Below are 16,833 nucleotides of genomic sequence, written 5' to 3' on the forward strand. Positions count from 1 at the left end.
TGCATGCCTTCATTCTTTCCAAACGCCTCCTCTTCTTCAAGAGGCAAGGCACATGCTTTGTTTACACTAAGATCCAATTCAACTGTAAAACGAAGTTTGTGCTGCATTATAAAAGATTTAATGATAGAATCGCAAATTGAATCCTTTTTTTTTTTTTAATTTTCTTTCTGAGTTTTCTTTGCTTCATGATTTCAAATTGGGCAGAAAAAACTGATCGGCCCATTTTGTTGTCGGAAAGTTTTTATTTGCATTGAAGTGAGAATTAATGAGTGAAACAGTAAATCTGTAAAAAGTAAATATGAATCCGTACGGTATGACTCCCCCCCCCACCTGTTGGTTGCCGTGTATCTTTCAAGAATCTTGTACTCATAGAAGGGACCATGTGAATAAGGTCAAAGATATTCATAAATGAAAATGGTGCTATGAGACCAATTGGGTTGAAACTCGTCGGGTTATTAATCTACACTTTTATTCAATTCATCACGGCCACCTCCTAGTTGGTTCGTCGGGTTAGGCTCATAAAAGAAAATCTCTTCCAACTGTCAACACAGAATAAAGGATTATAGAATCATAATATTAGAATTGTTGAAAAAATGATGTCCGATAAGGTCAAGAGGGTAACTGCCATGCACAAGCATGCAAGCTGCAAATAGATGATCATTTCAGCATCATTAGACTCCATTGATGTATGCGAACATACTAGAAACATTTTCTACATGTATACATTATTTAGATACATAGTCTTGTGGGGGAAATTTGAATTCACAATCTTTTCTTCAATCCAATCATATTTAATACAAATAAATTTTATTCTATGCCTGACTTGTCTTTTCAGTTATGAATGGCCATCAGTTTCAATGGTACAACACTCTTTCTTGGCACTGCCTCAATTTGGGTTGTGATGACCTCGTTTCAATTGAGGAATAATAGGGGGATTGTTTTGATGAACGTTGTCTTGAGATAAAAAGCTATAAAATATGATCACACTTACTGATATTTTTTTTTTTTTTTAATTTTTAAAATTTTTTATGTATTCACCCCAAACAAGGCATATTACTACTGAGACATAAGTGTTTACTGTTAATTAGGAAACAAAATTAATAAGGCATCTTAAGTGGGGAGTTATGCAACGTGATGTTTGTTCACATTACATTTCAATTCCTGCATGTTTGTACAGTTGGGAAGATGGAAACTAATTCCAAAGGCAAGCAGTTTGAGAGGAAAAGGATTCTTAGGATAGAAAACACTACAGTGAGGAAGGGACGCTCTTTGTCAGAGGTATTTATATTGAGGGGATTCGATTGAAGCAAGTTCGTCTGCACACATTCCATTGAAATACTTACAAAAAAGGACAGGGATGCAACATTGAGGTGATGGGACAGGGGCTGAAGCTTGTTAGGCAGTGTTGGACCTATTAGATTAGAGACTGTTTGCTATTTAAAAGGAAGAGATTAGTGAATAGTGCAGCAACTCAAGTGTGGTAACAATACTCTGTGCATGGATAAATAGTGGATTTATAGAGATTTAGGATACTGGACAGTGAGAGAAATTTTCTAGCCATGTAAAGAGAGGCAGTTATCTTTGCAGCAATCTTGGCAATATCAATGTATGAATTTGCACAGGACAGGGGCCAGCTCAGTAGAAAATTGCTTTTTGAATTTTTTATTACTATAGTAAGGATCAGATCAGGCTTGCATGCTTTGGGGGAGTCAGTGTTTATAATCCAAGACATGGGAAAAGGTGATGATCAGATCATCAAGTATGGTTTCTGTCCCTAGTGGGAGATTAAGGAGTGGAGTTCATAAGAGGATTATTGTCGATCCATATTATTGAACAAGAATAAGATTGTTGGCTGTTCATAACTAAAACTTGATGGACAATTCAAGCAGAAACTGAATTTTATTTTTAATAAATATGATTGCAATGTAGAAAGGACTGTAAATTTTATTAATAATGCCATGATTGGCAGTTTATTTATATTTTTAATGTGATGAAAGCAGGAGTGATCCTGTAGAATGGTACATGGTTTTCAAATAGGATATAAAAAAAAAACTCCTCTAAATGAAAATCCAAGAATGTAAGATAGAGTGCAATGAATTTAACAAAAAGTTCTCAGCCAATGAAACTGCTTGCTTAAACTGAATAGACTTTCTTGTGGATAAAGACCTCTTGCTGTAGTTGTAGTATATAAGACAATATCCGACACGATTTTGACTTTGCAGATATGAAGAGATAAACACAAAGCTAATCTTTATGTAATGTGTTCCCTAACATTAGCAAACCCGACAAAGTTGTTATTAGTTTATATTTGATTGTATATTCTATTATACCCAGCTCTATGGGCAATTGGTGGTTGTATCTAGAAGGAATGGTGGATATAACCCAATAGAAAGATAATATATGGAGTAAATCAGAAGAAATTGGGCAGCATTTTTATTTGAAATACTAAAATATCTTGATATTTAGGTAAGACATTAAATGTACTTGAAACAAATTTTATTGAATAAAAGGTACAGACTTTGCTCTTTGGAGATCTTTTTAGGAACGAGACTAGTTACTGTACTTTTTAGTGCAAAATAAAATTTTTCATGAAATAGATGGCATTGTCCATTTTGTAAAATGTTTTTACACTGACACATTCTTCAGTTGTCATTCTTGGATTTACTCATCTCTGATATTGGTGGGGCACAGTTGTTAATGTGAAATACATAACTCAGTTAGCCTAGTTTTTTTTGGTGGGGGGTATTCTCCACTTTATATTTTTCTATCCTCAATGAAAAAAAAAAAAATTTTCTTTTTATAGACTGAAAACATTTGTGTCCCAATCTAGAGTACGTCTTTTTGAGGAGCTGGATTTTCCATACATTAAAAATTCACCCTGTATCTAACTCCGATTTCATAAGAAGGCAAGACAGGTCATCAATGTATTCGCATGAAATGATTTGTATCAATCGAGGGAGAGTCAAAATAGCTACAATAAGAAGACATTGGCTGCCTGGTCACTTCTAATCCTCACTTTTCTTTTGGAGATGCTTAATACCTGGTAGATTGCATTCTGCAATATGCAGAGAAAATATTTAAACGATGAAACTAATTATGATATTAAATTGAACAGCTTTCTTCAATTTTAAAGGACATTATTTTCAACATTGATGGAGATATGTATATTGTTTACATACTCTTTTGTTTCTTTTTTTTGTAAAAAAATATGATTCATAAATTATACGATTTTAAAAATAGTGAATTTTCGATCTCACTGTTATTCTTATGCGAATTTTCTGTGTATGTTGATATTGTTTTAATAGTGTACGTGTTCTGGACAATGTTGTTTGTTTTGTGCTTTTGTTTTTTAAGGGGTGAATTGAAAAGATTAAAAAAAAGGGGAGATCCCCAAAGGGGATTAATGGGCAAATAATAGAAGAAGTTGGAAGTAGATTTTATTGTTTGAATATTATTTTGGTTGAATGAAGTTAGATTAAAAAAACAAAAAACTTATTCTGTTCTCTTTATTTTCTTGCCCTTTATAAATTGTGTGTATGCCACTCCCCCTTACAAATCACGATTTGTTGGTTGACACTCTAGTGCTTTAACAATGTGTTCAGTTAGAACACTTTCTCTAGTTAATATATTATATAATTATTAATGTCTAAGTATTTTTTATCTTTTATATGAAACTTTTTATATCTTTGCTTTCAATTGTGGTGGCTTTGTTGAGTATTTAATGCTATTTCTTATCTTTTTACTTATCTCATCATCTGTAAAACAACAATAATAATAAACCTATATTAAAAGCAGGCTTTATTTTACTGATAATTCGTTTTTGTGGGGATCAGAATGTTTGTTGATGCCCTTGCTTCCTGACAGATTCAAAAAGTATCAGAATTTTAAAACCAAAAAAAAAATAAACTACCAATTTTAAATGTTTTTTAAATTTGTTTTGTCAACTTCTTTTGTTGTCGTAAATGTTATTGTGTTGTCAGCATAACACGTTAAATGCTCTTTGTGTGAATAATTTCTTTTTTCTCATACTGACCCCCCCTTTTTTATCCCCATAAAGCCAAAAAATGTTTTTATGCATGACCTGTGATAATGTTTTTAATACTTTCTCAATTTTCTGTATCCAATTTTCAAGGGTCAAATCAAAGCACGTCTTTGTTTTCACTCTTTAAACTCCCATTGTTTTTGTTTTATAACGTTAAAATTTATTTTTCTTTGTCATTTGGTCTGTCAATCATTTTGTTGTCTTCATTGTGTGCAATAAAAAAAGGGTAAGGGGGTTTCACTTGTGCATGTGTTGCCCTTTCACTCTGTGTGTGCACACACGCCCATTTCCCGCTCTATCCATCTCTACATATATCCATCTCTATCTCAGTCTGTATCCATCTCTTGCTTTCCTCTTTCTTGCTCTGATTGCAGCCGGGGGTTGGGTGAATAGGAATGAAAGAATTGTTTTGGTTATCTTTATCTTTCTACAAGTTAAATAATTCAGTTTCATTGACAAGGACATTTAAAAATAAAAATAAAAGATTTATTTTCTTATTAAAGGCTAATTATATTAACACGCATCTTCTGTTATTGCAGAAAAATAAGTTAGAAAATTTCTTAAAAAGGCAATATGAGGAATCTTCTGTTGATGATAAAATTGTCTAAACTTTAATGATCAAACTTTGGTCAGTTTCGATTGGTACTTTTTGCTTTCTCTCTAATAACTTTAGCTGTTAGAATTTCTCTTTTTAATATTCATTTTAAAATATGTGCCCCCCCCCCTAACTTCCTCCTCTCGTGTTCCTAGTAAATGAATAATCATATATATTGTCGTTTGTCTGAAACATTTTACTTGCATTTTTATGAAAATATATATATAAACTATTATTTGTATCATTCGTACTATTATTCATATCTCAGTCGTTCTATTCACACCTTTTTTGGTCAATGCAACCTCCAATCTTTTTCAAACTTGGAAAATTAATAGTCAAATGCAGTCACCTATACATAATTTTGATACTCACTAATAATAACAAAGTAACACTTTCAGCTGATTATGGCTGATTGAATGCGAACAATCTACCCCTGTGGATTTAATGAAGAGGTTTATTATGAAATTCTGTACCGTTTTTCAGATTTTACTAAAAAGTTAGAACTTAAATGCGCCTGAAGACAGTTGGAGGTTACATTGACCATAAAGCTGTGAATACCTCAGATGAGAATAATAGTCTGAATAATCAAAATCATTAATCCTTATCTGAAAATTTTGGTAACTTAACAAAAAAGAATACTTTGAAGATTATTAGTTTATTGTATTTAGATTTTTTATTCTTTCAAACCTTTTCTCATTTGTTTATTGCAAGAAATTGTTGAGAATGAAACCAATTTAATTCTTAAAATGTGTTAATTAGTAAAAAAAAAAAAAAATTATTTCTGTACTTAGTTTTCTGTTGTGTGGATTTCTTACATGACATTTGTTTCTTATATATATTCTTGTAGTGTGCTTTAGGTGCTTTTAAAACATTTCTACTTTGATCATCCTTGTTATAACTCTGTAAACAGAATCTTGATTTCTCACCAGTCTGCTTTAGCCATTTCAAATCTCTCTCTTCCAAGACACCCTTTTTGCATTCCTCCTATTTGTTGATTGGTTTAGAATCATACTCTGTCATCTTCTGACCCTTCCCCTCCTCCCATACCTTTTTATTTCCAACAACACCCACCTCCCAATTTGTGTCTTTCTATTTTCACACCTGTTCAGTAAGATTTTTGTCTTGGCTCTTATCTCCAGTGCATTTGTTGTGGCAGAATTTGTTTCATTGGCACGAGGAGGATGGGAGCACTCTCTTTTCATTATTTCTATTGCTTGTAAACTGCATCATTGAAAACACTGCTTTTTTTTTTCACTTTATTAACTTGTAGAGAAGTTGATACAATCTAATGAACTTGAAATTATATTATGATACAATTTCCTATGTGTTATTTTCACTTATAACTTACATATTTAAAAGTGTAATTGCAAATTAATTGGATCCACTATAATGAATTTCAGTTTGTTAACCATTCTAACTTTTTGTTAATTGAAAAAAAAATAATAAATAAGAGTGTCAACTATTTTGTGTGATCGTTTAGAAATATGAATCAAAGTATTCAATTGTTAAAATAGAAAATCATTCAAATTGGTTTTGGAAGCTTCTTACCGTTATTCCTTTTATAGAAATTTCAAACATTTGCTTGATTTGTTTGATAACACTCTGACTCAATTAGTAATTTAATGACCAAATGATAAATTAAACTTTTAAACTTTAAAAATTTTAATTAAAAAAAGTTTGCTTAAAGGAAAAAGAAAAATAGCAAAACAAAAATGAAAGTAAAATAACTCCCGGGCAACACCGGGTACAACTAATTCACTAATAAAATGATTTTCTCTTGTTTTTGGAGCAGAGGCTTGAAATTTTCATTTATTTAATTATTATTCTCATTTGCAAGAACACATGTCACTGTTGCAATAATTTTGGTACAATGTTACCAAATGAATGCAAAGATTTGGACACTGAATTTTTTCATAGCTTTTTGCTTGGACACAAGAACAGAACGGCACTTGATTGATTCTGACTGGATTAATACTACCAGTTTTTATTTTTACTTGGAATACTTTACATTTTAAAGATTCTGATTAAATTCATGCTGCCAATTTTTGCTTGGGACAACTACATTTAATATTCACAATTTGATCATTTTATTTTCAGAAAGATTCATTGTGAAATAAAATGTTTGTACTAATAACATAATGAAAAGATTAAGAAAACAAATAGGCTAGTCTGAATCAAATATAAATGTCAGATGAATTGCTGTTTGACTTTGAGAATCTGATAGAAAATTTATGTTAAATAAAAATGTTTGAACATTATACAAGATTAACTACAATGACATTTTATCCTTCCATTATTATTTGTATTACTTCCATCAACAACTTTTGTATTATTATTTAGGTTATCATGAGTTGCTACTTCAAACTTTTATTAATTTTTGCATTTCCAAAGAATGCTTTTCTCATTAGAGCATATTTACTATTTTATATTTTCTCACTTAATAATTCAGTGTATTTCTATCACACGCATCCATCTATATTTGAATGCAAGCTCTGAAAAATCTTGGATTTTAACTTTATTCTGATTCTGAGAAACTGATTTTTCATGTTCTAAATACTAGCTCTATTTACCTGCTCTTGCTCAATAGTGGTTTGCAATTCTTTTCTTTTAAACTGTTAAAATACAGTTACATCCCCTTTTTTAAAGATGGCATTTATATGAAAATAATTCCAACTAAATCAGTATTTTCTAGAAGGAAGTAAATGGAAATACATTTTGTTCTTGACTACCTTCTAAAACAAACAAACCAGAATCAAGTATTATGTAAGAAAAAGCGCTATTTGTGTCAAAAATCGAAAAAGATATGGATGAACACACATATATGTATAATGATTGTATTGCTATAGTTTTTAGATGTAAATTCAGTGTTTATCAGAACAGCATCCTCTGGCCAGATTTTTCCACAATAGTTGAAAAAAAAATCTAACCTGAAAATGCTGGCCTTCTAAAGGAATTGCAGCAGAAATATGTATTCACATATGTAGGTAATAATGTTTGTGTGTATGTATGTGTGTGTGTGTGTGTATATATATATATATATATATATGACATAATTATCACTATGATTCTATAATACAGTTAAAACTAGATACATTGCGTAATATTTTTTTTTTTTATATAATTGCATTTTATGATATCAGCATGTTTCATAAATTTCAGGATTTCAATTTTCTTCATCCAAACATTGCATGTTATATTTCAAGATGTCAACCTTTCATCATCAATGTTGGTGCATGCACACAAACATTTTTTTTTCTGTCACATGCTTGACGATTTCTATGAATTTAAAAATCAGCTCATTATAATTGTAGTGGGAATCCATCAAATCATACAGATTGAATGATTCGTTTGAAAACGTCATCGTCTGAATGAAACACTGAGAGTTGGAAATTGAGGAAGAAAACTTTAACATTTACATTTTTTTTGTACCTCATCTTTAATTCAACTAACATTTTGTGTTTATACAATTTCCAAACTAAATCAGTCACCACCTAGAAGTTGCGTGCACATTTTAATTGGATATTTTGCATTCTGTTGCTTATGCAAATTAGTTGTTTTTTTTTTAAAATTTGATCCCTTCTTAATCCAACAAAATTTTTTATATATATATATATATATATATATATATATATAATTTTGTTGGATTAAGAAGGGATCAAATTAAAAAAAAATAACACTAATTTGCATAAGCAACAGAATTCAATATATATACACGCACCCAGATATGATATAAATAGACATCATGCAAAAAATGATTCAAATATGTTTAAAGATTTGAACATAGATCGCCAAGACTTGGTGAGGGAGAAGTTTAACCATCTTGAGATCTTTTATCAAGTATTCAATCACATTTGTTCAGCCATTCTCTCAGGCTTTCCCAGCGTCCTTGATCCGGAATCTCATTTTTGTGCTCGTGTTGTCATTTGTTGTGCGTTACATATCTATCCCAGCTCAGACAACTTTCTCTTATTTTGTTGGAGATAAGCATGATTTAGAACTTGATTAGGTCTCGTCAGATCAGAAGTCCAGCTCAAAATACTTTTTCTCCATGACCAATAATCTTTTTGCTTTCTTTGCTAATAGATAGCACTTGAATCTGTAAAAGCAGCAGTAAAAGTTTGAAACATCAATATTTTATTTCAGATTTTAATATGTCCATCATATATCACCATTTAAATATAAGAGCCAAAGAAATATAATTCTCGGACTTTCAGAGTGATTATATTATAGGTCAATCTGAAGTGGCAAATTGCTGCAAACCTCAGCATTCCATTTTTAATGTTGGTATGATTTTTCAGGTCTCTCTGACAGCAGTCTTTGTTATTAAAGATATGGGTGTCTTCTTTCATGTCTGTGTATATAAGTATGAAACTATTTAGTTATTACATTCAACTAAATTTCATAGCAATCTGTTAAACTATATGCAAATCACTTGATGAAAATACTCTTCCTCTGCCTCCTTTCCATTTCTCTCTGCTCCCCTCCTTCTCCTCCGCCTCCTCTGAAACAACTTTGGGTTGGAGATTAAAATGAAATCTTTTTAATTTGAAGGTTTTAAATTTATTTCAAGTTAGAAAAAATGTGTTAAATCTTTTAAAACTTATGTTCAGTTACATTTTTTTTTTACAACTCCCTAACTTTCTTTAGTGAGTGATTCAATATAATAAAGAAAACAAAAAAAGTATCAGCAATTGATCTAATTTCAGAGTTTTTGGAACAAGTACTAATAAAATTTGTAAAAAGGAAATTTCTCCCTAGAAATTAAATTATTTAAAGGAAATTTCTAATTTAAAAAGGAAGTGATGCCATAAAAATAGGTAGTGATGTAAGAGAGCACATAATGTAAAAAGCTAGACTATAAAGTATTTTTTGTTTTTCTCATGAGCCCCACCACTAATTTGCTCTCTGGTAACTCTAAGGGAATGAATATTGTAGTATCAACATTTCGTGATCATACGGAATTCGATAATCTAAGGTTTCTTAAGTGTATATCATATAGTTTGTGACCTTTCAGCTGGACACACAGGCGGGATATAACTTTCTATTATATAATAAACTAGAATACCCATCTCAGGATGAGCATTAAATTGTGCTTATGAGCATTAAAATCAAGATATAATCATATTAAAGTATTATAATAGATGTGGTCCAGAATTTATAACAATCAGTTAATTAGTTTAGGCTTGTGTACTAACAAATATATAAACATAACTAATTTTATAAAGATAGAAATAAGACTTTTTTTCTCATAGTTTTACTTTAGGATATTCTATATTAAAAAAAAAAAAATCGTATGATGTACGTACGCATTACAAAATGCAAATATCATATTTCAAAAATCATATAAATTGATCAAGTAGTTTTATTTTATAAAATCATATTTAAGCGATTTGTAGGCAGTACAGCATAGTAAGTATGAATTATTGTTCACCCCCCCCCCCAGTCACTCCTTGGATACTCATGAAATTTGATTTCCTAATTTTAAAATCAAACTAGATTAGCATGATCTCATTTTATCACAAGTATTTACATATAGATTTTTCTTTATTTTTGTTTTTCAGTATCTGGGGAATTCTGGACAAGAACTTTATTCCACTTAGTTTTTGAAATATGAGATTTACTTTTTGATTTTCACTCCTTTTTCAATTGCTACCTCCCTCATCATCCATCTGTTCATTTAACAGGATTATGTAAAGAATAAGGATGTTCAGAAATAATTTTCACAAATGTAACTGCAACAAAATGCTTATATTTCTCATCGTCTGTTGGGATTTTTCACCATTATAGCTGTAATTAGTCATTCCTAGTAGGAATACCTAGCATTGGTGTTTATTTAAAATTACACTTGATTAAAAATCAAATATATAAAAAAATTCTTTATGATGTACAGACCTAACACTGAACAAAAATGCCATATTCCAAGAATAATATAAATTAATCAGGTAAAAAAAAACTACTTGATCAATTCATATGATTTTTTAGAATATGACATTTCCGTTCTGTGATGAGTATGTACATCATAAAGATTTTTCTGTATTTTTGTTTTTTTAACTAAGTAATAAACACTCTAGCATTTATAGGGGAGGGTAGCATCATCAATAAAAATGAGAAAAGCTGTTGACATCTTTCTTGAAAAACTTCCATTTCTCTCTACACATGCTTAGCCATGTTTTTCTTTTTCTTTAGCAATGGGTTCAATATAATAAAGTCATCAGCAGATTAGTGATTTCTTTTTCTCATGCATTAATCTCAAACTACAGCAGAGTTCATAAAGAAGAAAGGTGATACATTAATCTGGCTGGTGTGTCATTCCACCTGTTGCCAGAGTTTCCATAGAAAAAGTGAAGGCTGTAGTTTGGTTGCCAATCAGACGCAGTGGCTATGGTCATCAGATAGCTGCTAGATACTGGTCGGCATATCTGTGTTTGCTGGTTAATTCTTAGAAGGGACCTGTCTTATCAAACACTAGAACATGTACACATACTAGTGGGTTATGTGTGTCATGGCGATGAAAAACGGGTTCTCCGGAGGTTTTATTAGAGACCTCATCCGTAACCAAAACTGACTACCCATTTTACCTAATTTCAGTATTATTTTTTAAACCACTAATAGTGAAAAAAACAAATTGAAACATAACTGGCTTGGGGTTATATGAAATTTGATGCCAAGTTTGTAAATATATCTTTTTGGTAGTTTTAGCCAAACACACACATCGAAACAACATTTAATTCATTTGATATAATAGATGTTCGACATTTGTTTTGCCCATTCCCATTTAACAAGAAAGAATTTATTTTTACTGCAGATGTCCTCTTGTGAAGTTGCCCTTGGCAAGTGCCTTTAGATCACATCTAAGCTTTGATGCTGCAATCTGAGCCCCCCCCACACACACACACTGCACCCTTCTCAGCAACCCTTCCTCCCCTCCCAACACTATCTCATTCAGAATGTTTCCTTTTTTTTTTTTTTTTTTTTTTTTCCACACATTTCTATTTATATTCGCTCATAGTTAATATTTGCTTGCTCCTCCTGACTTGATAGATCTTTGGGCTTTTATATACTAATCAGTGTTTGAGTTTAATACTAAAATTCTGCAGACATTTTTTTTTTTTTTTTGCTAATAAATCATGCTAAACGGTGAGGAATGTTATCAGCATGATATTTTTTTCACTTCTAGTCAATCACAGTTGGTTTTATGAAATATTTTTTTTGTTTTCAATTGTTTTTGTTGTTGTTTTTAGGATTTGTTACCTTTGCTACATGTTATTGAATCTTCTTGAAGGCCAACCAGAGAGGTTATCTAATTGTGTAAAGATGCTTTCAAACAGTTTGCTTTTTATTTTAAGCCAACCTTGAAAGTATCTTTTGCTTGCCTGTATCTTCTTGGTGCTTTCAAAATGGGGAAACTTTTATCTTTCATATTTGTTACAATTTGCTATTCGTTTTTAACGGACATTATGCTTTTTAGATTTTCATGTTTTTGAAATATCCTTTTATGACAAATTTTGTTGCACACAAATTCTCTCTCTACCCCCTATAGTTCACTTTGTTTAATTTGTTAAATGGAATATACTTGATGTAAGATAAGCTTTTCTTGTCATTAAAGGTTATTATCAAAACTGTAAAACTGATTTCAAGATAATAGAATGTCGGCTTCTAAAATAAAAGCTATTTTAATTTGTGAACATATGAAAAAAAATGAAATCATATCATAGTAAAAAAAAACTCTCAGCTTGACTTTCTATTATCATGTGAGTTCAGCTAATTTTGTATATAAATGCATAAAGTTGTATTGTGAAAATTTTTTGGCTTTCAAATTTAAAGGCATAAAAAATGCTAACAACATTGTTGTTTTTCTTTTCTTCAGAAAGTTGTCAGTGGCGGCCAAGTTTCCATTGTTCAGTGCACGAGTGTCAGTGGTTTGACCAGTAGCAATGCAGGAAAACCAACAGCACAGAAAACTGCGGCAAAGCCTCCTGACGGGCCTTGCCGAACGAGTGACCTAGAAGGAAGTGCTGGCAAGAACAGTTGTGCCGCAAAGAATGCATTGAAGAAAGTCACTGCAACTGTCACAACGTCTGCTTCTGCTCTCCCCATCAAAACTGGACCTGTTGCATCGAAGGCAAATGTTTCGTCTTCCAAAGCGAGGGACATTGCAAATGCTAGCAAACCCAATAACATGGTTTCCAGGCCAAATCATCCTTCTCCTGCTGCCATTTCTGGTAGACCAGTTGAGATGGCTCCCAATATCAGTCATCGCCCAAACTTTCCCAATATGAGATCGAATCCAGCACCAGGCGGTATGTTTCCAGGTACTGTGCAAATGCGGGGACGAGGACCTGGAACAAATTTTAACCCACAACGACCTGTCAACCGTATGCCTGCTAATTTATTCAATGCTGGTCGTCCTCCGAATGTTCCAGTTATGAATGTGAGAAATCCTCGGCCGATGGCACAGAGTGGATTCACTGCTGTTAGGCCACCGCTTGGCATTGCACCACGGCAACCTGGTCCCCGGCCCGTACGGATGCCGAGTGGGTGTCCAGTGAATAAAAGGGATATCAGAAGACCAACCCCAACTAATTCTCCTGTTGTGCGACAAAGGCCGTTAGTTCCAGAAAATCCCAATATGAAACCATGTTTGAATACCCCTCGATCAAAACCAGTTGCACAAAAGCCGACCAAGGTCAACCCTGTTAATGATGCTGTTCTCAAGAGTGGCAAGAAAGATGTAGTAAACAAAACTAGCCCACATTCTGTGACTGCCAAGACTAGTGCTGTAAATGTGACGACTGCACCAACTCCACCAACTCAATCTGCTACAAAAACATTCAATCATGCAACAACTGTGAAATCTACGGACAATATTTCAATTGTTAATGACAAGAATTGCCCTCAAGGGGGAAATAGTACAGTAAAGCCAGCAGTAAAACCTGCTGCTGCCACCAACGTTAGCCCTAGCGTGTCAGGTAGCAGTGAACCCTTAAAACCTGTCAGTAATAATACTAATACTGCAAACAGTAATAAAACTGTACAATCTGCTCAACCTGAAGCCAAAGTTGAAACGAGCACATCCAACATGAACAGTGCAGCTGATAAAGTGCAGAATCAACCTTCAACCATAACTGACAAGTGAGCATGTTTTTATTTTCAAATCATTAACCTTTTTAACTTTAAAAAATTGTGTTTATAATTGCCAATTTCTAGTCATGTTTGTTTGACAGATTGAATTTTAATCTAATAATTGCTTTTAAGTTATACAAAGGTCAAAATATTTTGCAAAAGTTTTTGGAAAAAATAATATTTGGAATTCCCTTAATGTATCATAAAAGTTTCTCAAGTTTTTCATATTAAAAAAAAATATATAAAATAACAGCCCTTTTAGTAGAAAAAAATAACCTATGTTGTGTTTTGAGCACAAAGTATTGGAAATTTTTTTTTACCTTCTTAAAATCATTGAGTGATGACTCATAAAAAATGTTGAGACTTAAAAATGAATTGATAAATGATTATCGCTGAAATAACGTTGCCATGTTTCGTAAAATAAAAAAATGGAACTAAAACGCTTTTTAGAATTTCCTTTCTAAATTTCAGAGATAAAATAATATTTTGAATTTAAACAATGAGTGAAAAACGGATTCATTCCTTGGTGAAACCTAGTCCAGTTGACCCCCAATAAAGAATGGATAATATTTTACATTTTAGGTATTCGCCAGAGCAACATTAGAATATAGTAAGAATATACTTTGTGGGTGTTTTTGTTTTTGACTTTTATCTGGACACAGACAGCTGCCTTTTATAAAATAATCTAAAGAAAAGACAAAAGAAAAGATCAAATACAATTTTTGAAGTCCACACTACTTCCACAAAAAGAAAAGAGGCCCCAATAAGCTACACTTACCCTGAAAAAAAATGCCAATCTGGCAGCAAACTTTTAGAATTTTAATTTTAAAAAAATATAGAAAAAAATCCTAAATTTTAGAATTAAGTGTCTTGCATATATAAAAAATTTCTGAAAATGTGCTGTCACCTTCAACTCTGTGTGAATATAAATTAATACATGAAATAGAAATGTAAACAATCTTGACAGTTAATTGCACCTATAAAACTGTAAATATTTCTACTTGGGAATTCTATATTTAGTTGCTCTATTCTAATTGTTAAATATTTAGCTATTATTTAACAACTTACTGATCAAACATTTAGGGATTTGTAGTTTAGCATCTGCTATTCTACTGCTTTAAAGATCTCATTAGTTTGGTGGCTGTAATGTAATCAGAATGTGAAATTTGAACAATATCGTGTCTTGTGCTGATGTATTAAACAAAGAGAAAAAAGTATTATCGATGGTAAAACTGAAATAATCAGCGTTCATTTCACAAAAGCTGTTCCCTGTATAGTTTCAGTATACAAAATGCATGCCACAATGTTACAAAAATCTACACTTTGGTTATGTTTGGGAAAAAACAAAACAATTAATCTAATTATTTTAACAAAGTAACGCAGCAGTCTCTTTGTATTACTCTTTTTTTCTATCATCGAAAATCTCACCAATCAAGAAAACTTTGATCTTTTCAATGATCAACACACAAGTACTAGCACTTTATCCGCCATTAATATAACAATTGCCGATTCCTCACTAGCCCTGGAATACAATGACTTATGCAAAAATGATCACTTTCCAATTATATTGGAAGGTTTCAGTAACTAGCCTGAAATAAAACCCAATGGAACCTTTATAAGCCCAATTGAGAAAAACTAAAAAGAAAATGCTAGAATAAATTAGCCTCAGACACAAATACTACTGAAGAAGATAATACCTCGTAGTTCACCAGAAATAGCCAAAGATTGTATACCAAGATTCGCACCTTCAACAAAAAATATAAAACTCTATAATAAAGAATGTAAAAAAACAATTTGTGCCTGTTACTCAGCATTGAAAAGCTTCAAAAAGGAACCTGAAACAGAAAATTTAATAAAATAAAATAAAACTCAGAACCTTAACAAGAAGAACTATAAAAGGCAAAAAGAACAACCTGGAAGAATTTTGTTTTTAATACCCAAACCAAAACTATGGAAAATCATTCACAAAATAACTGGGAAAAAGCAAGAATTACCTTTAAAACCTCTCCTACAAAATAACTCAATGGCAACCACTAAAGAAGAAATTGCAAATCTCCTTGCAGAAAACTTTGCAAATATTTCTTCTCATCAAAACCAATCTCTAACATTTCAAAACATATGGAAGAAAGAGGAAAAAAAATTAATAAAATAAACCATTCTCCATTCATGAGCTACGAGAAGCTTTTATAAAATCTCACAACTGTCGGACTAGATGATATACATTATTAATTCTTAAACCAACTCTCCCAACTTTCCTCAAGTTATTAACTAGAAATCTACAACCATATCTGAAAAAATCCCAATACCGTGTAAAACAGCTACCATTATTTCCATACAAAAAAAACATTATAAACCAGAATAACATTCACCAAGACAACACATCAGATCAAACCAACTTCAGACTAATAGCTGTAACAAGTTGCATATGTAAAACATTTGAAAGAATGATCGATGAAAAATTTGTATGGTACCTGGAAATTAACAACCTTGTCACCAAGTTCTAATTCGGCTTTAAAAACAAAAGAAGCACTCTAGACCACTTAGTACAACTAAAAACATTTGTATGAGAAGCCTTTCTCTGAAAGTCTTCTTTGACTTAGAGAAGGCCTACAACATAACATGGAAGTATGGAATCATAAAGGACTTAAAAAGAACTAGGACTAACAGGCAAACTACCTATACTCATAAACGACTTCATAAATAATAGGAATTTCCAAGTATAACTAGGACGCACCTTAACAAGCATCAAAGATTGAGAAACAGGAGTATTGCAAGGAAGCATCCTTTCTGTGAGTTTTTTCATCATAATGATTAACAATATTGTAAAAAATCTCTTGGTTGGAATTATCTGCTTAGTATATGTGGATGACTTGTATTTGTTACTGTTCCAAATATAGAAACACAATAGAAATGTATCTACAATTTTCCATAAACAAAATAAATAAATGATCTACTGAAAATGGTTTTAGAAAATTGCATCCAGACTCTTTTGAAATTAGATAACTCTGACATTCACATGGTCGACCAACATGCATTTTTGGATATATTATTCAATAATAAACTAACATTCATT

The 16,833-nt window shown here is 31.6% G+C and overlaps 1 protein-coding gene across 22 annotated transcripts in view; it reads left to right on the plus strand.

Moving 5' to 3' along the window:
- The window catches only part of LOC145258289 (uncharacterized), a 175,922-nt gene that overhangs the window by 151,070 nt on the left and 8,019 nt on the right, over positions 1–16,833 (plus strand). For all 22 annotated transcript variants that reach the window (XM_080116320.1, XM_080116312.1, XM_080116313.1 and 19 more), the window contains one exon: positions 12,505–13,769. In XM_080116320.1, coding sequence (XP_079972446.1) covers positions 12,505–13,769 — 1,265 coding nt within the window. The remainder of the gene's footprint in view (positions 1–12,504; positions 13,770–16,833) is intronic.

Source organism: Euprymna scolopes, chromosome 33 (assembly GCF_053919585.1).
Source record: "Euprymna scolopes isolate OS-2025 chromosome 33, ASM5391958v1, whole genome shotgun sequence".
Taxonomy (NCBI): Eukaryota; Metazoa; Mollusca; class Cephalopoda; order Sepiida; family Sepiolidae; genus Euprymna; species Euprymna scolopes.